The sequence below is a fragment of the Coloeus monedula genome (genome assembly GCF_965178545.1).
Source record: "Coloeus monedula genome assembly, chromosome: 4".
In the NCBI taxonomy this organism is placed as follows: domain Eukaryota; kingdom Metazoa; phylum Chordata; class Aves; order Passeriformes; family Corvidae; genus Coloeus; species Coloeus monedula.
Window position 1 is genome coordinate 25,131,144 of NC_138784.1, and position 22,361 is coordinate 25,153,504.

At 42.4% G+C, this 22,361-nt stretch overlaps 1 protein-coding gene across 1 annotated transcript; it reads right to left on the bottom strand.

The window, feature by feature from the left end:
* Positions 1 to 622: 622 nt before the first annotated feature.
* DDX17 (DEAD-box helicase 17) lies at positions 623 to 20,244 on the bottom strand. Its single transcript, XM_082280465.1, has 13 exons — positions 19,913 to 20,244; positions 15,699 to 15,849; positions 13,647 to 13,746; positions 13,375 to 13,508; positions 12,698 to 12,763; positions 12,253 to 12,394; positions 10,553 to 10,713; positions 10,292 to 10,464; positions 9,857 to 9,967; positions 9,341 to 9,402; positions 8,913 to 8,972; positions 4,456 to 4,695; positions 623 to 3,778 (listed from the first exon to the last, which is right to left on the bottom strand). The coding sequence occupies exons 1-13, from the start codon at positions 19,954 to 19,956 to the stop codon at positions 3,255 to 3,257; spliced, it is 1,968 nt and encodes a 655-aa protein (XP_082136591.1). The 5' UTR covers positions 19,957 to 20,244; the 3' UTR covers positions 623 to 3,254.
* Positions 20,245 to 22,361: the final 2,117 nt, after the last annotated feature.

The following is a 22,361-nucleotide window of genomic DNA, read 5'->3' on the forward strand; positions in this document are numbered from 1 at the left end:
GCTTTTTATCCATCAGACTCTTCCCCTCCATTTTTTTATTTCTTCTCACTTGAATTTGGTGCTAGTGCTGGCCAATACTGAAGTAGTGCAATTTCTTCTCTCCCAGCTCTTCCCAGCATCTATGTCCAAAACACACCTCCACCTTGACCCTGAGGCAGCACAAGGGAAAATGTCACTCCCTTTGTCCTTCAGCAAGTGCCCATGGTAGAGGGAGCATGTACTAATAAAGTCTGTTAACATAAGACAACTGACCCATTTCACAAGTGGCCATGTCTGACACAGCAGATGCTACAAACTGTTACTTTAACTCTGTATGAACTAACACTCTCTTGAAAATTAATTCTGCCCAGCCCTCTCTCTACTCAGGCCCTGTAACATTCAAGAAAAACACATTTCCTTTGAATTACACAAATCTTCTACTTCTGCAAGTATTCAAACATCCTCCCCGCTCACTTATTTTCAGTTTCCTTGTATTCTACAGACAGGGACGACGTCAATGAAAATTCAGTGGGCTGCCAAGAAGTGTTTCCATCTCCTTGAATCTGACTTTCAAGAACTGGGAAGAACAGGAGCAAAGATGGCTTTACATTCCAAAAATAAAGACAAAGTTCACAATTTATTGACAACAGTGTTTTTATTTATACCTACAAAAGAAAACAAGATGGTATCAAAAGGACAATTTACAAACTAAGAATAGTAACATAGCTCTTAGTATCCTGTGCCTGAACACCACAGATCTATGAATCTCTCAATTCAAGTCTTCGTTAATACAACAGGAATGTGTTCAGAGACCAGCAGGTGTGTGAAACAAGATGCTGATCCCACACAAAGCTAGTAATCCTTCCATTGTTCAGAGAAGTCCAAACAGTAAATTGTTTCAGGAAGTGGGAGGGGAGGAGACACCCAGCTCAGCTATCTGACACTCCCACAAACTTTTTACAGATTGAAAACAATGCAAACAACACTAGAGGCTAATGCTTTATCAACAAGGGCCCTCCAGCTGGTACATGGAGCAGAGCAGAGAGCACCAGATGGGACAGGGGCAGCACATGCCACGGTGCATTCAGCGGTCTGGTTGATGCTCTGAACCGAGCCGAGACCCTGGACTTCAGCTGACCTCAATGGCAATAAAGCACTGCCAAGACTTGGCATCGATGTTTAAACATGCACAAGTCACCCCCAAAAGTGAAAGCCATAACAGACTATAAGGCAGCTTTGGCGGTCCAGAGACCCTTTTTAAAGCCAGTCAGTGAGATGTCCTACTCTTACACCCCTCAAACACATTTCTGCATTCTACTCCCAAACTTAAAACAAAACAAACAAAAAAAAAAAGGCAAAAAAAAAAGCTCTAGATTGGCTTGCAAGGGAGGCCAAAGATGTATCAGTCAGTGCTTGGATAAACAAAATGTTTCTGGCTTTCACTTAACACAAGCAAAGGAACTTCCTGCCCATGCACTGGAATTATAAAATGGAACCAGGGAACTGAGGTTCTGGAAGGAATCTCCCTTCTCCCTGTCAGCAACCTACCTGTGTACTGCACAAAAAAAGAGAAAAAAGCACATCCATCCCCCAAAATTTTACTCTGGGAAGAAATTAAATTTTAAAAGAAATAATTTCTGTATAAGCAAGCTCTTTTCCAGGGCTATAAGAAGTTCCACTCCGCTACAGAAGGAGTGGGCTGCCTTGTTCATCCATATGCAAGAACACCAACAGAAAAAGCACACAACCCCCCTGCACTCTCCTAATGCAAAGAGCGTGCCTCAAACCAGGAGATGTATCCATACTTTTGTCATCTTATCAGATCAAGGGCAGCCAACTCCTGTTATCATCTACTGTCTCTGAACCGTCTGGTATTAGAAATAACAAGTCAACGACATGCTTTACTAAAGGGGGGGACCCCCCTCACACCCACCTTAGCCTGTAAAATAAACAAGTTTTATTTACGTATTTACTAAAATTTCACTCTTCTCTAACATTTTCTAAAATACTACCTACCTGCAAGAGCTCAGCTCAAAGGGACCAATGGAGCAGGGAAATGCACTCAAAAGCCAGAGAAAGCAATAGTCAGAGCAAGGTACAAAAGAAATAAAGCTTCAGAATCAAGATGCACTAACCAGCTCACCGCTTACCTCATGAAAAGGAGACCCCAGGCAATCTCCTCCTTCCTTCTTCCCCCCTGCCCCCCCAGCCCACCCTATTCAAACCTCTTAAATTTAAGTGTGGAAAACTCTGTCACATTTTATCGAGCGTAGCGGCATTCAGAACATTCCCCATGGCAAAAGGGAGCTTGTTTGTGAAGGACAGACAAACGAGCTAACGCAGTTCATCATTTCAGTTCTGCGTAATTTCTAGGCTCTCAAGGATGACTTCTTTCAATAAACCCAACAGAAATTTGAGAGCAGTAACTAATTTAACCGTAATCAGGCTCCACACATTTGCGATGCTGCAATTTAACAATCATAGCGAAAGAGCTTACTTGGCTGAACATTTCAGCAGTGATACCCACAGCAACTACCTGGTTTTCAGGTACTGAATTCAAGACAGCTTTGGTCTCTGACACTGCGTTTTTAATCCCAAACTCCCTACTGCAGGCTGATACAGGTAGCAGAAAATGGGGCTTCCAGACCTACAGAAATCGCCAACAATATACCCAAAGCTTTACTCTGAACACCACCCAGCTCAGACAAATGAACAGAGTTTTCTTACGGAAAGTCACCTACAGTAAGATTACAAGCAGTAATAGTGAGCTACTTAAAACAAAAAATTTAGATTAGGAGAAGTGAGCATTGCTCCCTTGCATTTATATTTTAAATTAAGTGCTTTTTGGCTCCCCCAGAGTTTCCCATCTCTCTTTATACTTCCTGAAATTAAGTTAACGTGTTACAGATAGAAACTTCTTTCCCTCAAAAGCAAGTTTTCACACAAACCTTAGACACCAAGATGATCAAGCTGGGACCTATCTGCCTTATACCCTTTTCTTTTAGAGAAAATAAAATTCCCAAATTCCTCAACATGCAAGACAAAAATAATAAATTTTCCAGTCAACTACATATATTTAAAAAAAAAAAAAAAGAAAAAAAAAAAAAAGAGGACAGGGTCATTAATGTGGACTGGGCTCGATTTTTGATGGGCTCGAGGGATTTGAATAGTGAATTCTAAGTCTAACCTGCATGAAAGACATCACAATGGGAAAGAAGAGAAAGATAAGGTTAGTTTAAATGCAAGAGGTCTACACTGGTCACCAGCAAGTGGTCTCATTTGCGGGAGGGGGGCGGGGGTGGGGGAGGGGGTGGGTACTGGTAGGTGGCAGTCTGTCCCATATAGCCCATCACATTAGTGGCAGGGGGCTGCGGAAACTGTTGTGACATGAGCGGCTGTGGCTGCTGGCCCGAGCGCCCCACCATCCCTGCATACTGCTGTTGGGTAGTGCTCTGTGAGGTTCTCCCAGCCGTGGCAGCTGTGGTGCTGGCACCATAGCCACTAGCACTGTACTCTGCAGTGCCATAGCCACTCGTGCCATAGGCAGCTGCTCCATAGCTCCCTTGAGTGTAACCATACTGGCTCTGTGCTGCCCCAAAAGCAGAATTTGGGCTCCCGTAGGCACTGCCATAGGTCTTGTTGGCTCCGTTGGCATAACTTTCACCACGCTCACGGTCTCTGAAGCCACCTGAGTCTCTCCGGCCCTCTTTCACTCCCCGGAGCCTCCTGTCACACTCTTCCTGGTACATCAGGTTAGGGTTGTTTACTGAACTGCTCGTTCGGTAACGAGAACGACCTCCTGGCGATGGATACATTAAGATTTAGTACCATAAACAAGTCTTAAACAATGATGTCTGGTACACTTATGCCACCCTTTCTCCCCCTTCTACATCCCCAATTTTGCTCCCAAGGAGCACCTTCTTCTGACTGACTGTAACTTCTCTGCACAGCTGTGCATACACCTCTTCATCTTGTTCAAGGTGTAAACATGAAGTTCAACAAGGGTTCTTTATGTATGTGCTTGGAGACAAAGAAACGGGAGAAATTCAGCACTAATCTGGAAATATAAGGAAACTTCTTACTCCTTCAGGGAATGGGAAGAAAAAGTGTGTCAGATCCTGAAAGCCAGTGCATCCCTTTACCGATTTCAATTTTGCACATGCTTGCACCTGCACCTTTGTTGCCTGTCCTTAGCAGGAGCTGTGAGGAAATAATTACTTCATGCAAAATCAGCTCCCTGAGGACCTTATAAGGAGAAAAAAAATTCTACAGCTAAGGTGAAACAGGGGACTGCCTCTCTCTTGGGACAGAAGTACTATGTCTACATCAAGTGTTGGGACTTTAAGTACAGAACAGCTTTATTACTCATCTGTCATCTTAGACCTGCACTTACTACTTGTCTACCCTCTTTTAATCTTCCCTCCCTCAAAGTGGGGAACATATTCCCTCTGTAGCCCTTCTCCCTTGTGCTTTTACCTCCACCACCACCTCCTCCTCCTCTGTGGTCCACAAGCTGCATCAGCTTTGGATTGATGGCTTGATTGGCTTCTTCCAAGACTTTGATAAGCTCCCTGGCTTGTTTCAGGTTTCCTGGTGTGAAGAAGGTGTAGGCAGTACCTTTGTTGGTACTACGTGCGGTACGGCCAATACGATGCACGTAATCTTCGGAGCTGTTCGGATAGTCGTAGTTTATCACAAATTTAACATCTTCCACGTCTTGTGAAGTGCCCAGGAGCGAAGCACAGTGAAGGGGTGGGGTTGAGGAAAGGGGAGAAGAAGAGAGGACGTGCCAACGAAAGGTGGGGAGCACGAATGCAGTGACAGTAATAAGAAAAAAAAATACCAAGTTAGTAATTGCATGGAATAAATACAAGACAGACTCATCCCAAAAGAGTAGAAGACTGAAACTTAAGATCATCAGGAACAAAGGTCAGTGTCCTGAAAAAGAACGGCAATTTCAAAGCAGCTTTGCCCTGCACTCAAAGTCATCCTCCCCGGAATGCATGTCTCTGTCTTCCTGTGTCAAAGACACCGATGTTTGTGAATAAGCTAATTGAATTTCATAGCTGGTTTTTTTTTTTTAACACAATCTGTAAAGTGAAAATGTCACCATCAGACAGAGCAAACTGGGGTGGAGGAAGGGCAGAACTGCCATGGTAAAGCTTTTACTCTGTTGGGAGAAGTCTAACAAAAAATAACAGTAACGAGATCACTTACCTTCCACTTGGTAACATGAAATAAAAAGCAATCTTAAAAATATTTACTTTTACAATACTAATAAAATACAGTGAACTAATTTCCCTAGCCTAACACTTTAGGCATTCAAATACATTAGTTTTATTCAGCCAACTCACTAAAAATTATTCAGACCTGAAGTATCTTAACTCAGCTTTGTAGTTGTCACTAGAATGCATTGCACTAACATTTCTGTGCTGCTCTGTCCAGTTCTGGCAAGTTTGCGTGATTTGGACAATCCTGAATCCCATAAGCAATTCCCTACTTCCAGTGTCAAATGGAAGCAGGAAATAAAATTATCAAAATGGCATTGTATGCAAAACAGTTTTAAAACTTAGGAAATCCAAATTGCGTTTTAAGACAAGACAGACTTTGTAAACTTATGAGACAGAACCTCAGTAAATATTAGTGCAACGCTTCAGTGAAAGCACCTTAACAAAAGCACCTACTTGCTATAGTATACAGTATTTTCAAATGCACCGTTCTACAGTAAGTGCCCTAACAGCTCAGAAAAAAAAATAATTTAAAATCTGCATTTTAACGAGAATATTCTGAAAATATCCAAGATAAAACACAGATTTTTGTGATTTCCTTTCCTCTTTTTTTGTTTTGTCTTAAAGAGAGAAACATTCTCTGTTTGTTACCAGACCGATGCACACTCCCTCCTCCTGTGGGAAACCGCTGCAGCCGATCCCGTCTCTTTGCCTTTTATTTTTGGCGGCCTCCTTTCGAAAACTCCGCCCTCTGACACGGGACCACTGGAGCGCGGGGAGCATGCATCAAGGGTCCGTGGCAGCGAGAAGTCCCCACACACGCTCGCTCTGTGAACTGGCTTAGACGCTTCTCTGTAGCCCCATTTGGTTGTGAAGCGCCGGAGAACCTGGGCTCAGGTAAAAGTTTCAGGTCCTCCAACGCTTTTTGTCCCCTATTTGGGGCTCTTAGGGGCAATTGTCAAAAAAATGAAGATACAAAAATTACATCCAAAGGGTCAGACTGCATCTATTGCCCAGACTGCATCAATTTCAAAGGGGTTGCAGGAAAAATAAAAACATGAGGGTTGTTGTGACAAGAGGGGGACTTTATGTCTGTTTCTTATTACAGCAAAGGAGGGGCTCCTCAGTCTTTGCTGACTCCAAAGTCCTGAATCACACCAAAAAAAGGGAGTGAGAAGGCAGGTTTCACAGGGGGCTGCGCGAGTCTCCAGCTAGGGTCCTTGATGCAACAGTTTTTTTAAAAAGGGAAAGTGAAGTATAGAGAGGAGTACGTGTGACAGATTGCATCTTCACAGCCGGGGTGTAGCTAGACTGACAAGCTCCAGGCTACATGGTCCTCAGCCAGTCCCGTTTGGCACATCCAGTAGCAAGTGACTTGAATTATCAGAGAGGATACAAGGACGTGCTTTCCTGTCAGAAAGCACAAGGAATTGTAGCTACCAATGCAGACAGAACTGCCTTGATTGGGGAGGAGCAGAAAGAATGGGAAGGCAGGAAGAGGAAGATGCAAGGGTGTTTTCCAGACTGGAAAGTGGTCCTGGTAGAGCACGCAGCTCGCTGAAGACCAGAGCGTGGTACAAGACTCGGCTTCTCCAGTCTAGCATGCTCCAAAGTGTTTGCGCACACTCGCAATCCTCCTGCACTTTTAGAAGATAATGTAGCAGGATCAAGAATTGAGACTGTAAATCATTTTTAACAGCTACCTGGGAAACAATCCCTTTGTCAGACCATCAGAACACCATATGGCACAGACAGTCTCCAGTTATTAAACGGGACAGATATCATAAACTAGCAAACATGCTAGTCTAGAGAGCTGTTTAGACCATCATTGTAGATGTGCCCCCACCCCTGCACTGAGAATGATCTGCAGCTGATACCAAAGCTTCTGTTAAAGAAAACAAAACAAAACAAATTCAATGTTTTTAGTTTAATAGACTGAACAAAAAAAAAAAAATTAAAAAAAAAAAAAAATCAGTGCAGAGAGAGGACCTCACTCCAGGGAATTATCACAAAGAAGTCATTACGGGACTCAGAACTTACCTGAAGAAGCTTTTTTGAAACCAATGTTCCATTAGGAAGAGGGAAAGCCCTGGTGACTCAGCCAAAAGGCGCGCGCCCCTGTTTTATGTTATTTAGGTAGAAGCCTTCACTTTCCAGGATCTTGGAGGAAGTCGTCCAGAAGTTTGCCAGTTAAGTGACTTATTTTAAGCAGCAAACTCAGGGCCCCAAAACAAGCAGAGATGTTGTTCAGTAACAAGAAACAGACTCTGATACCTTTCCCCCTTAGCTTGGGTGAAGTGGACGATGGCAAGTGGGGAGACTGTTTTCTGAAGTGTTATCCAATTGAGTCGTTTTGGGGGAGGGTGTTGGTTTTGTTGGTTTTTTGTTTTTTTTTTTTGAGGGGGGTGAGGCTGTTTTAAATGTCTAGGCAAGATGCACAAAGAAGCTACCAGCACATAGCAAGCCTGTTTAAAAAATGCTGCTAGAGAAAGCAGCTCTCTTTCATACAAACTAGTTTCAGGCCTCAGTCCCTTCTCCCAACAGGCCCAAGTTCTAACTGCACAGGTCCAGACATGACCCTAGAGGGCAGAGACTGAAGTCCATATAATCACTTCCTGAGGAAGTGCTGGACATTTTTTGAGGGGGGAGGGGAAGGAGGGGTGAAGGTTGTGTGAACAAAGGCTGCCAAGCCTATTAATGGTCTGCCTGTATTAAAGTGACCATATGATGCACAGCACAGCCACCCTTTTGGCATACAAAGAGAGCTCAGGTAACTGAGGCTTTCAACCAATTAGATTCTCTGAGTTAAATCTCAACTGATTTGCAGTAATTTTGTCTACAATTTACTAAAATGAGACACTGACTCCCAAGTAGTTTATCGTCTACCAAACTCAGGGTGGGCAGAGTCTTCAATGTCTGTTATTAAACTCAGAGCACTTCAGCAGCCATCCTCCTCCTCTAGGGTGGGCAGATGCATACGGACTGTGCTCAGCACACGGTGTTTCACAACACAAATATGCTTATTATAAAAGGGGGCACAACTGTTGCATCCAGACAGATCATTTTCATACCACCAGAACAGAGCTGTGCGATTTTGATTCAATTACACATCTGGGTAACAAGATGTTAAAGGCCATATATCATCTCAGTGGTCCTGCCTAGAAGGAACACAGAGGAGGGAAGGTTACATGTCAAGAGCAAAGATCTGGAGCAGTGCTTTCTCAGATGTGAATACATCTGCAGGGTAAACATGCGTGTACACTGGGGTTGGTATGTTCAAATCTGTGGTGTGTCATATGGGGAGAATATTCGCTATTTGCTGTTGAAATGCTCTCCCACAGCTTCCTACTTGAACTTTATCTGACACGCTCTGAACTGAGAGCAATCCATCCCTACCATCCAGCAACAAAAGCTGGATTTGGGGAAGAAGTGAGTGTGGTGGAAGGGTTGGGTTGCATAATTGGACGTCTCTTCTCCCTCTTGGCGATCGATTGGTCATGCCTAGGCCTTGCTGCAGACCAAAGCCTGTTCATTAGGAGCAGGAAGAGACTTTGAATATGAAAGAAAAAAAAAAGATTAATGTTAAAAAACGTATTTCACATGTGGGGGAAAATCACGCTTTGAATTTTTTTTTTAAAGAAACATTTTTCAGTCCAAAGAAGAAAAATATGCAGCAGTAGGCAAGAGTGGTCTATGTGTACAAACCTAGCCCACGAGATGCAACGTCGGTAGCAATGAGGATAGGAGCCTTTCCAGAACGAAACTCTGTAAAACAAAGCATGCTATGAAGTAAGATTTTTCAAAAAGATAGTTACCTGAACTTGATTTACACTAAATGCTCATTTTCCAGAAGCTACATAAGGTGGGTCAATTCCAGAAACCCCCACAAGTCAGGATATAACGCCTCAACGATTTTTCAAAATCCATCTGCATTAAGCAATTTTCCAACTTTAACAAAACAAACCAAAAAAAGGCACAAATACTGAAATTAAGAGTACAAAGGCAAGAGAAGTCCTTTTAAACGTGTCTATTTGGTCTAGAGATAAAAAAACCAAAAGCAGACCAGAGAAAAACACATCTAGGTAAATTAGGTAGGGCAGCCTAAGTTATTCTCCCATCAGTGACGGACTCACCATTAAGCACCCAATCTCTTTCTGGCTGACTCTTGTCTCCATGGATACACATAGCTGGCCAACTGCCAAACAGAGACATACATTAGTATAGATAGAAAGTACATACATTAAAGCAAACAGGAAGCTTTATTGGCATTTTGTTTAAAAGGGAAAAACTGTAAGATTTGAGAAATATTTTATTCTCTGGCCTCTGTCTTCCCAGCATGTGTACTGTAAACCCGCCACCTACATAAACAGCCGTTTAAGCCAAAAGACATTTGCTATATTGATACAGTCCCCATCAGCATATCAGGATTCTAATACACTAAAAAAGCTGCACTGCTTATGAAAACTCTCTCTTGCACTAATGCTTTGATGGAATGGAATCTTCTGGCAAACAATGACTGAATTCAGCCAAGAAAATAATGGATAAGTTGTTCCCAACAATAGCATTAAGAACATTTAAACCTTACTGCTTTTGATTACAATTTTTGTTTCCCACTAGAAAGAAGTGGAGGAAGGGGAGAAGCTAATCACCCATCTCTGCGCATCCTTCGAGTGAGATCATCACATCTCCTCTTTGTCTCCACAAAGATGATAGTCTTGTTTTCCTTCTCTGCCATGATTTCTTCCATCAGTTGGATCAATCTAAAACAGACATGAGAGCCAAGATGTATAGCCACACATATCAGAATAAAGGATCTCTCTCTCAAAGGACACTGAGGACACACACAACACACATCCATGTAAGTTAGTCAGTATCACAGAAATTTCTGCTGGTTGTGCAAAGGTATGGTCAAAATATACACAAGAGACTTATAGTTAATTACAGGACTGACTTACTTTGTAACACTCAAAGGTTAAATAGTACTACAAGTAACTTCACTATTTGGAATTCCTAGAAGGCTCACAAAGCATCATACACTTTAAAGTACAACCAAAGAAAGTGAAATGGTGGGAACATCAGCTTACTTATGGTCTTTCTCGCTTTCCATGCATACATCCACTATCTGCAGGATATTGTGGTTGGCACTGAGCTCCAAGTTTCCCACATTGATCTGAACATAGTCCTGCAGGAAGTCCTCGGCAAGCTGGCGCACTTCTTTTGGCCAGGTGGCACTCCACATCAGAGTCTGGCGGTCAGGCTAAGGAAAAGGGAAAACAGATTTGTTTACGATACTGCATTTCAAATAGGAAAACAAAGGAGGCTGTCCTTCCATAAGGGTCACGCACCCTTATCTGGTCAACAATTTTACGAATTTGTGGTTCAAATCCCATGTCCAACATTCTGTCAGCTTCATCCAGCACCAGGTATGTACAGCGACGAAGGTTGGTCTTTCCAGCCTCAAGGAAGTCAATCAAGCGACCTGGTGTAGCAATGCAGATCTCCACACCTTCAGAACAGAATAAGGAAAAAGAGTAAGGCTCTTCATTTGAATGTCAACTGGTATTTTTAGTCAGAATGAATCACCTCCCAGAGAAAAATTGTTTTAAAAAAAAAGCACCACCCTCATTCGTACCCAAGATTGAGTCATTTCAGTAGAAGCCCTAGTTCTGTTTATTATTTTTTCCATTCTGAAATTACTGTTACAGTGCCATTAGAATAATAAATGCAGGACAGAAACGAAAAGGTTACTGCCAGAAAAACACCAGTGAAGAGCATTCCAAAAACCAGAAGTGAAGCAAGCTTCTACTCAAGCCTGATCCACCTTCCTCCAGAACTATGCAGTCTAGAGAGGAGTCATTTTCAAACATCAAGTGCTCCTCTTTCTATAAGGGTCAAATTACTTTCACTTTTTTTTTAATATATAAAGCCAAAGCATGGGCTTTAAAACTGAGCAATTATTCACCAACAGTGAGAGACAACCATCCCACCAACATTTGTGGGAATAAGAAGAGTGTTCAAATATTCCTAACTAATACCGGGTTGGGCAATTTACACGTTCCTTTAAAGGAGGATCTGGTTTCCACCAATTCCCAAATTTTACAGGTGACTAGAAAAGATTTTCTTCTTAAGCAGAGTATCTGTTTTACTGCACTCCAGAAAGGTGTGCAAAACCCAGCAAGCTGATCCTCCCAAGGACTCTTCATGAAACCTTGGACTCTTCCACTGAAGATGCTATTTTTGAACTGGAATGCACTGTTTTCTTGAACAGCAATATCCCACAGACTTCTAGAATGCATGCCTTTATCCCACTACTGCAGTTTGCAATAAGGACCCTGCAAACTGCAGTGGTAAGCAAAATTTTCTGATGTCTTGAATAGATCTGTATGTATGTCTGCCTTAATAATAAGTCTTGCATCTTTTCACATAATTCTATTACATTTTTTAATCTAGTGAAGATGAAAGCCATCAGCACATTCCTGCATTTGAAATTATAGGTCACTTAAGCACTACTATGTTACAGTAGCTGCTTACAGGGTACATAGTGCTTAGTGCTTAAAAACAATTAAAAAAACCCCAAAACCCAAAAAACTACAAAAAAACTGCAACCAAACAAAAAACCATACACCCCTCCTGCTGTCCAAAGAAGTTTTTATAGATTCAGAAACCAAGTTTGATTATTTGAACAAATGTAGGCAGAAAAATTGAAATCTGCCTTAGAAAAAATCCTTCCTTAACCACGTTGCTGGTATTGCATTTCCTGAAAAGAACCTGTTCTCCTTCTGTGAAGTTTCCTTTTCCCCTTTCTACACCTCGATGATCTTAACTAGTGGAAAGTTCAAAGAGCAATCAGAAAGAAAATCTAATATCCAAGCCACTATACAACAAAAAAAACAACTACTTCATAATCTGTCACTGCAACTGGAAAAAGAGACAGACACTCTTTCACTCTCGTCCCCTTCCAAACAGATTTTGAGAAGTTTTATTTTTACAGAGATTTTACAATACCACTTCCTCCAGAAACTGCAAGCACCCATTTTAAAATTACCTCTTTCTAAATCTCTGATCTGGGGACCTTTGGGTGCTCCTCCATATATGCAGGTACTCTTCAGTCTTGAACATTTGCCATAATCATCAGCCACCTGCTGCACTTGCTGGGCCAACTCTCTAGTAGGTGCCAGAACCAGACACTGCAAAAGGAAATTATTCAGGAAGAGTCAAGCTGCATACACATCCCTAACATAAAACCATAAGCAAAGTTGGACCATCTGCTCTTTATTAGCTGAAACATTTAAATATCTTTAGACTACATCAGCAGTTGCACAGAATTTCAACTGAGTGGGATGTTCACATTGTGATAGTAAATATTCCCATTCTGATAGAAATAGGATATGAAAAATTACTATTCTGATACATCAATTAAATAAAACACCCATCTCATTAACAATGTCACACTACAGATACAAAAACGAAGAGAATCAACAAGCACTTACAATTGGGCCATCCCCTCTCTCCAAATATGGCTGGTGGTTGATGTGAACAATTGCAGGCAACAAGTACTAAAACAGAAGAAAACAGTATTCTGTAACATATATAAATTGTGACTCTGCAAAACCAGATACTTGCATTTATCCAGCACAACAGAAGATTTTTAAGAGCTGCTGACCGACTGTATTTGCTTTGGCGGATGAGCACAGAATGTGGCTGCTCAGCACCTCTGAAAGCAAGGCTCACTTAAATTTGGAGCATAAGTTAGCGGAACTGAGTAATCACGGTCCTAGCCAATGTTTTTCATAAAGGATAAAAATCTTTTTTAACACTACAGCTAAAATTAATATATATGCTGAAAGTCAACCATCTTTTATTTTAACCTGCATAGTTTATGAAGCAAATGTGCTAAAGAGAATGTTCTGGTTTTTAAACCACAATGTAAGCATAAAGAACTGACTAAGCATCCAAACAGGAAGACACGCACACAATACGCCCTTGTGAATACAACAGGCTTGTAGTTGAGCTGGAACTCAACTGTCCCCCACAATGCAATACAAAAAGCTTTAAAAATGTAATCATCTTGCTGCTAGTACTGGCAAGGCCAAAAACTAACCCACAGGTAATTTCTGCCAGGTGACCAGGAAAGCTAGCTGAAGAAATAAAAGGAAAGAATACGCACTGCTAGTGTCTTCCCAGAGCCGGTCTGTGCAATGCCCACCATGTCACGACCGCTGAGGGCCAGCGGAAAGCCTTGGCACTGAATTGGAGTGGGTTCTGTGAAGTTCTGGTCCATCAAGGCATCCATCACATACTCTACAGAATTTAAGAAAAAAATAAATTTCTTAAAGAATAACTAAAGCTTTAGAGAACTTTTTAGAGAACAGAATCAGTAACTGTTCAGGTATTTTCTGAGCCATCTTCATGATCTTAAAAAATAGCAAAAATACTTACGTGGAAAGCTACACTGGTGGAAGGCAAACACTGGCTTGGGGCAGCCCTCCATTCCCCGAATTGTTATCTCCTTCTTTCTTCGCAGTTCTTCAACTTCATACTATTAATGAAGAAAGAAAAAAAGAAAAAATAAATGCCAAGTATCAGCAGGGACTTAAAGTGTGTGTTTCTAACTACTAACTCACTTCTCACCTCTGGATAACAGCTTTGTTAGAGAACTAAATTAAAACAGGATGTAAAAACAACTGCTTTTCTAAAGATTTTACTTTAAGAGTAACTTATTGTACAGCTTCTCCAATATTCAGCGGTATGAGCTCTCTACATAGCCTAGAAGGACTAATGTCAACCTCTTCTTACAACCAACCCTTTTAAATGAAGAGTATAGTTAGCAGAACACTTTTAGGCATTTTTCCAGAAGCCAGAAATGACCAACAGCTTCAAAAGTGATTAGAAACAGAGGATAAGAAACACGTTTTATGTTACAGCACTAAGAATTAAACAAACTAAATAGGTCCTAATATACCATGAACAGAAGGCAGGGCAGTCCTTCTCCTTCAGTTAACACATTGCAGAGGTAGATAAATACAGAGTTCTTGCTGGATAACTTGCAACTCAAATGTTGCTTGGAATTGTTAGAGAATGAAAGAAGCTCTGACAACATCATGATGATACCCTAGGACCTCACAATTTTTTTAAGGAACTTCTTGTAATATGTCAGAAATGTGTAGCCACATAAGCATAATTTCAGGATTAGAGAAAGTATTTCATTTTTGTCTAGGTTCTTTTAAGTCCAACTGCCCTTTGCAACATGCTTCGACAATTCATGACCTTATTCTAACGCTTACTAGACATCTATAGAGACACATCAATACCTAGTATGTACTTTATCCAAAGCAATAGATTCACTATTTCTGAGAATCTCTTGAGCTTGAATTAAAAGGTAAAAAAGAGAAAGCGACTTCTGGGGAAAACGTGAAAATCCTTTTAGCTGGCTAAGCCAAGGACAGCTACAGCAGTGGTTCAGTAGCTCAAGTTGTGGTATCTTTAAGAAGTTGATACCCCCCTCAATTCCTTTATGCCATATGCATATTTCACATAAGGATTTGTAAGTCTATGCAATCAGATAATGACACTGTGCTTGCTGCCTCACGTTAAGAACAAAATACCTTAATTTCTAATTATAAAAATACATTGCAAGAGAGAATAGAAGACCAGACTCAAGCTAGGCAGGAAGGGAAGATTACTGCATCAACAGAGTAAACACAAAGTACTGCGCCCGGTTTTGAGCCCCCGATGTAAGGAGGACATTTTTTTAACATGGTATGTCCAATTATGGGGGAAAGCTGGAGGCTGCAGTACAGACCACATGAAGACAGACTGGGAGTGCCGGATTTGTTTAGCTTGGGAAGACTGGGCTAACAGTGGCCTTTAACTGCTACTTTCAACTACTTGATGGGTCGCTATAGGAAAGATGTTCAAAATCCCATGAGAAACACTAAGCCCTGAGACAGCCACCCAGAGAGGATATAAATTCTCCTCATCCCTGGGGGTATTCAAACGCAAAAGGACATGGCACTAAGCAACCTGCTCTAGTTCTACCGTTAGTGCTGCTCTGAGCAGAGGATTAGACTAGAGGTGTCCCCAAGGCCTCTTTCAGCCCAAATTACTCTTATGACAAAATATTACTTTTCCAACATTACTCATGTATTTCTGTCACTTTTAGTTCATTATCTTAGGTTTTTTCAGGGTTTCTCCAGTACTGTAACTCTCTAAGTTTCATCTCCACTGACAAATTGCTAGACCAGACAAGCATGATGATGATGCATTACAAATGACAAAATATAAAATATCTCATATAAAAACAACTATGAAGAAAAGCATATCCTTTACTAATGTTAAATAATAATGGCAACTAGAAACACGTATCCTACAGAGTACACATGCCAAACACACTTAAAGAAGAGTCAGCTCTATTTTACATGCTGTCCCAAACCTCCTAGGACAAGTTTTTCAACCTGAGATATTTTCTGTTGTAGACAACATGGAACTTACCGGAGTAAGCCTGGCCACTTCTGGATGTTCCACATAAAAATTCTTCTCAAACTTGGGCAGTTCATTTAAATCCCATTTTTTCTTACGTAAACGTTCCCCTGGATTACCAAATTTCTTTGGAGGAAGAGGACCTCCACGACTCGCTCCAAACCTGTGAACGTGAATGTTAGTTATTAAAAAAAAATACTACCACTATTTAAAACTATTTTAAAATTACTCTGGAATTTTCTTAACCACTTTCCATTGTCTTTTCCCCAAGCTGACATACGAGCACAACATTCTAGCAAGTCATCCCCTCCAATCACTACGATGGTACAAAACTTCTTGAAATAACATAAACCTGCTTTAGGTTGATTCTGAGGCTAAAACCATGTTATTGTAAATCACCCCTTCAAAGCTCCTGTCTCTAGGACATGGCTGTGTGTACACCTACAGCACCTGCCTTGAAACCGACAGTGCAGTCACAAAGTAGTTACATAAAAGGGATGAGAAAAATCTCACCTTGCAAGTTCCTTCTCTCTCTCTCAAGGTTAGTTTTACACTAAATAGCTATTTCACTATCTCCCCCCTCTATATCTTCTCTCCTTTCTTATCAAGAACTATGCCTCAAATGAAAAACAATAGAATGAAGAACAGAAAGTAAACAAGTCCAGCCAAGCCTGCAAATCCATACGTAATTCTGTAATCAACAAAATTTTAAAAAAAGTATTTTTAAAACACAGCCTAACAGGGAAAAGAAAAAAAAAAAACCTGGGAAAAGCCATATCTGCTCTCAAGTGCATTGTGATGAAGACTGAAGAGAGTAAGAAGCCAATGCTCACAAAAAATTTCTGACTAGCAGAACAACTCAGAAATCACTGCTCTTTCTAAGTTTTCTTTATCCAGTTAATTTTACACACTTCAAAATGTTAAGAACTAACTGTAATGACTGGCTAATGCAATAGCCAAAACAGGAGCTGCTGGCAGCAAGCTGTAAGAATAACTAATAAACCAGTGGCATGAAATGATTATTTACCGTAAATATCATGAATTGGATTTTAAAATAACATTAAAAAAAAAAAAAAGTTACAGCACTTTCATCAGTATTGTACAAACTTGGCAGAAAGTACTTTTCCAAATGCTATCAAGTCCATTTTTGTCCTAAAGCTACAGCTTTCTGCAAAACATGAATTCATGAGACATGCCTGTTAGAAACAGCTTTTAGACCGCAAAACCAAAGAGTCTGCACCTTACCCAAGAAGTACACTAGTAAATAAAAACCTGGTAATGAAACAAACTGAAAGCAACAAAAATCCCTAAGCAACTTTCTTAAAGGAGTAACTTGTGGACGAAGGAGGGGGTGGAAGAGTTACCAAAAAATAAACAAGACCTGAAAAAAAAATTCTGAATTATCTTAAGTACAAGACTATCTGCTCAAACATCAAATACATTTGTTCTTTAAATCACTTCCCAATGGAAACTACAAATTACAGTGACTAAGAGACCAAAGAAACAGAACTCAAATCAACATTCTAACAAGAAGCGGTTAAATTGTTGGAAAAGCCAAGTATAGTAGACATAATTTAACATAAAACCTGCTAAGTTAGTTTTAAAATGTCTGCTGTGTTGCAACTGTGCATTAGGCTTCTTCCTTTTCCTATAAATATCCCTTATTTTCTCATCAGTGTATCCATCAGATCCCCCAGACAGCCTGCACAGTCATCAATTTTTGTCATACGAAAAAGACAGTGAAACACAACTTCAAAAATGCATTTAAGCATTATGTTTCCTTTCAGGACAAAGGAAAAGAAAGGCATAGACTTTCATTTATAGGGATATTCACCTTTAGTGATGATGTTTGTTACCGATCATGCTAACTTGAGGTCAAAATGTCAACAATTTCAGTACCCAAGTAGTTCCTACAAAACCCACAGCCTCACTCAAGTCCACCAGAGGTTGAAAGGGTTGAAGAGCTCCCTAACAAAAGGAAACATATGACAGGGCTGATTGCAAGACTGGACACTGCAACAGCTGGGTACTATGAATACTTGCTCCACAGCTATCCAGAGGAAAAAAATTTTATACAGAAGGCACATAGTTTCAGTTCTCCACTCTTGTACACAATATGCCTGGATACTGACCTGAAAGAAAGAAGCCCTACAGCAGCCCTTGAACACTGCCTCTGTCGGGGTTTATCTGCTAAACTGGCAGTAAATGACACTTCACAGTCTGACTCCAGGTAAAATGAGATTCCAACTCCAATTAAGCTGATTTAAATCTACTATTTCCCTGGTTTGCCAACAGCTCTCTTTACAAAGGTAAATTAGGCTGGCTCAAAACATTCTTCCCTAGTATTACTGGTGCCATCATTTCCGGGACAGAACTGAGTAAACCTGATACATTCCAGAGCAAAACGTAACAATTTTCCATCCTCAGAAGTCACCTACAGCTCACTCCTGACAAGAGAAAACCAGAAAGCTTGTATGTGATCAGCCTACAGAAGAAGTGGTGATAAACTTTCAGATGGTGCTGAACCAGCACACTGGGTGGCCCAACATTTTACAGAGATTATTTATGAAGTAAGACGGTTGTTAGTGGTTACAAATATTTTCATACCTTAAAAGGATGTATATAACAAATTGAATCCTGATGCATTAAAGCTTCCAGGATAATATGCCAAAAAAAAAAAAAAATCATGCAAATGTCCAAAAACTTCACAAAGAAGTATGTAGGCACTTCTTTTACTCATGCAAAACCCCTGATCTAAAAGAGAAGCACCCACTATAATTAAAGACTTTACAGAAAATGAAATTACACTACTTTTAAGGCACATCAAGTGTTGTGTCAACGCTTTGGCCAGTGTTCTTTTAAGTAACTGTATATAAATCTGCATACTCAAACTCACTCACTAAACTCCAAAAACAGCAATGGTCTGATCTATCTCAGACTTGCCAAAGCGCTTACTCCAATATCCTTGTGTTAAACTGAGCTGGAAATCTCTTAGCAGAAAAACACCAGAACCCTCCTCTCTGTGAAAAAAAAAATGAAAGTATCTTTTAATTTCAGAATGTTAAATGTGGGTGTAAGATAAAGCAATGATACAACTATCTCCCTCCACAGACAAGGAGAAACTGAATGTCAAAGAGCATTGCAATATATAGCAAAATATTCTTTAATCTCCCAGTGGCAAGGGAAAACTAGAGGAAAAGGAAGTGGGGGACAAAAAAAAAGGGAAAAAAATGGAGAGAAGACTCATTAATTGACATCTAGCTTACCATATAGCAGAACCCACAGGATATATTTTTTGCTAATCCTTGAAAACTACTTGTGATGTGAAAATGCCACTGTCAGAAATCAGTTCTAACTCTCTTTAAAAAGGCCTGGCGTGAACGCCTTATTACTTTCAACCCTTAAAAACCTTGAGACTCATCTAGTTATGTAGTATAACGCCACTGTATTTATTGCTGTCATTCTCAGAAGAAAAACATCACATCAAATCAAACCTGAAAAAGCCATTTTCAAGCCAAACCTCCTTTAAAAAAGAGATTCAAGAGTATCAAGCACCAGGCCTTTACAGAACCACACAAACAAATTCTGTAGCGCTATGTAAGCTTGGCAAGTGGGGTCCAGCACCGTGTTCATCGAGATCACCCCCCCGAGTACCCAAGTCCCCCGCATGGCAGCGTTTCCAATCCCATTTCCTCTCACGACAAGTCTGGGAGCGCAGCTGAGAGAGATCTTCCCCCCCACTGCCATATTTCTAGTAAGTCCAGAAGGAGCGATAACAACCAGAAGGGCAGACAGAGGGACAACCAGCTCTGCCAGGGCCACCGAGACCTTCGTGGTTTGCAGGGGGGAGGGTGCCACGGGTGTCGCGGGGTAAATAAGGAGACTGGCAGAAAATAATTAAGGGGGCAGGGTGGATGCAGGCCTTAAAACTGCAAGCAAGTTTCACAATTAGTTACACATGAGCGGTGGAAAAGCTAAATTAAAAAAAAATTAAAACCACAAAACGCTCAAAACCCACCACCCCGCCTTGGTGACAGGGAAGTCTCCAACTACCCCCCGCCCCCACATGAGAATCTATGGGGGGGAAATCCCCACAAGCGGGATCTCGGCCCCCCCAATACCGACACTCCAACACACACCCCCCTGCCCCGCGGCCTCCCCCCCGCCCCCCAACGCAAGCGTTCGGCTCCCCCACCGCCCCCCCGGCGTGCCGACCCCCCCCTTACCCGCCGCGGTCTCGGTCGCGGCCCCGGTCCCCGAAGCCTCTCATCGCCCCCGGAGGGGTGGGCGAGAGGCAGCGGAACGCCGGCCGTGGGGACGGCGAGGGGCTGGGGGTACGGGGAGAGGGTCCAGCCAGAGGCGGCTGCGCCTCGGAGGCCTCGCTTTGCGCCACCTCGCCTCTTTGGTGGGACACAAAAGGAGAAGAGGTGGTCAGTGGGTCCGAGACCCGCTGGGCGTCAGCGGCCGGAACGGCGGGGCTCTCGGTCGGCTCCAGGGCCCGGGCAGTGTGGAGACACCAGCGTCTTCTTCCTCCGCGCTCCCGGCACAAAATGGCCGCCGCCGCCCCGGCCCGCTCCGCTTACGTTACGGGCGGCCTGGCGCTGCGCAAAGTGCGGCCCTCCGAAACACCTACGCCTATTCACGGAACCCAACTATGCACTAAGCGCGCTCGTGGAAACACCGCCCCGCGCAGTAGCAGGCGGGCTACGAAAGGTGCGTAACGCTCTTTACTTAGAGCCGGGGGCCCGCGCGAGGAAGGCGGAGGGGAGGAGTAACGCTATTCCCCAAAGTCAGCTGCGCAAGGAGCGCTCTCCGTAACCCCTTCTGCACGGTGGGGAACACCTGGGTTGAGGCGCACGTTACGTAAGTGCACGGCGTACGCAAGGTGCGTAACTCAGGCTGGCGTAGGGCGGGAAGAGCCCAGTGCGCTTGGCGTAACAGTCTTACACGGACCGTGCAGGCCGGGCCGGAGGGTTACGCTGGTTGCGCAGAGGGTTTGAAGAATACGGCCCGTCGTCTACGCGCCCACGGGCTCCGCTGAGGTGGCGGTGGGGTTGAGGACACAATGATGGGACAATGGCGGGACAATAACGGGACACTGGGCGGTGGGGCGGGAGCGGCCCCTTGGACCTCTGTGGCGGCTCCGGCGGGCCGAGGTTATTCCATGTCAGATTAGCAGGGGGATCTTGGCGCGGCGCTGGGGCAGGAGCAGAGTGACAGCGGCCATGATGTTTGCTGTCGCCTGAGCGCCAGCAGGCAGGGAGAGAATTCCCCAGATGAGCCAGACACTCCTCACTGAAAGACAGAATAATCCATGAGGCGATTACGTGGCACAGGCCATAAATCCTTTTGTGCTGTGTGTATGCTATCGCCAGGTCCGTGTGTCCTGGCACAAGGAGCCTTGTCCCATGGATGGTGGGGTTACAGCAGCCAAACCCAGCCCTGGCCCACACCCTGTTATCGCTAGCAGCAGTGCTTTCTGGGCTGTCAGGTTATCAAAAACTGGTTACATTGGCAGAAGGGAAAGCAAGTCCCCTTTGCTTTCAGACCCTTGGATAAAAATAACAGCCTAGAACGACACACAGATTACCATTTTAGTTTCACGTGCTATAGATATATGTACATATGTATCACATGTGTGAGAAAGCAAAAAGCAATCTTAGTGCTTAAAATAAAATACTGGAAGAAACCTGTGTCTTTTGAAGTGGGTGGCAGGGAGTCAAGTGACACTGCACACTCTCACTGATGGGTACTTGGGTACTTGGCCATTGGATACAAATGCCCAGTGTGGGAAAGCCTGGCACATGCGAAGGACTGGACACTGCGTTAAATGACAACGGCCAGTCCATTCCTGATCCTCTCAGATCTGCCAGCCTTCAACTCCCTACACTTTTGTCCACTGTGAAAAATAGTGCTTTACCTCGGGAAAAATACCAACTATCTGCTAAGAAACCACTTAAGGGAGGCAAGCCCTCTAGGTCTGTCACAAGGAAAAGCCTGGCTAAAATGTCAGGCTTCTCTTGCATGAATTTCTGTTCATTGCTGCCTTTTTACTTGATGTTATCTTACATGCATGAGGACAAGTTCTCTGACCAGATACCAAAATTAGACTCATTGTAATTACCAAAGTAAGACTTTCTCATTTTATATATATATGTGTGTATGTGTATTGTTTAGTTTATTTTCAAACAAGCAATTCCATGAGCACTGGAGGTATTGCAAATGGAATTGTTATTTTGGCCCCCAATGCCTCATTTCCCTCTTTATTTCCAGCTTCTTCTTTTGGCCCCTGTGACCTACATCTCTGGCTAGTTCGGAGCTGTGCCTGTGCTGCTGGCTCCCTCAGCAAGCTGAATCTTAAGTGCCTTTTCCTTGGTGTAAGTGCTGGTGCCAGCCTCTCTCTCCTATCTAGCCACAGGATTTGTTTTATTCTTTTTAGTAGTAACAATATTATTATTATTTAATAGTAATCTTTAATATTCTTACTTGTACTAGAAGAATGGCAAGTCAATTTTATCAAGTTTGTTTCTTTAGAGAACTAGACAAAAGGTTTTAAGGTGTTGGGTTGCACCCAGATTATTTTTCTCATGAAAGATCAATGAGATTATTGAGAGGAGTTTAATTCAAAGCACCCAAACATAGTCAGACTTCTGTTCTAATTCATAGTCTTTATTT

What these genes read in the sequence shown, in the direction of transcription:
- DDX17 (XM_082280465.1), bottom strand. Translation starts at nt 19,956, where the DNA reads ATGAGAGGCTTCGGGGACCGGGGCCGCGACCGAGACCGCGGCGG. An exon ending in CCACCAGTGTAGCTTTCCAC is followed by an intron (nt 13,509 to 13,646) that starts GTAAGTATTTTT and finishes TAAATTCTGTAG; the next exon opens with AGTATGTGATGGATGCCTTG. An exon ending in GAAAGCGAGAAAGACCATAA is followed by an intron (nt 9,968 to 10,291) that starts GTAAGCTGATGT and finishes TGTCTGTTTTAG; the next exon opens with ATTGATCCAACTGATGGAAG.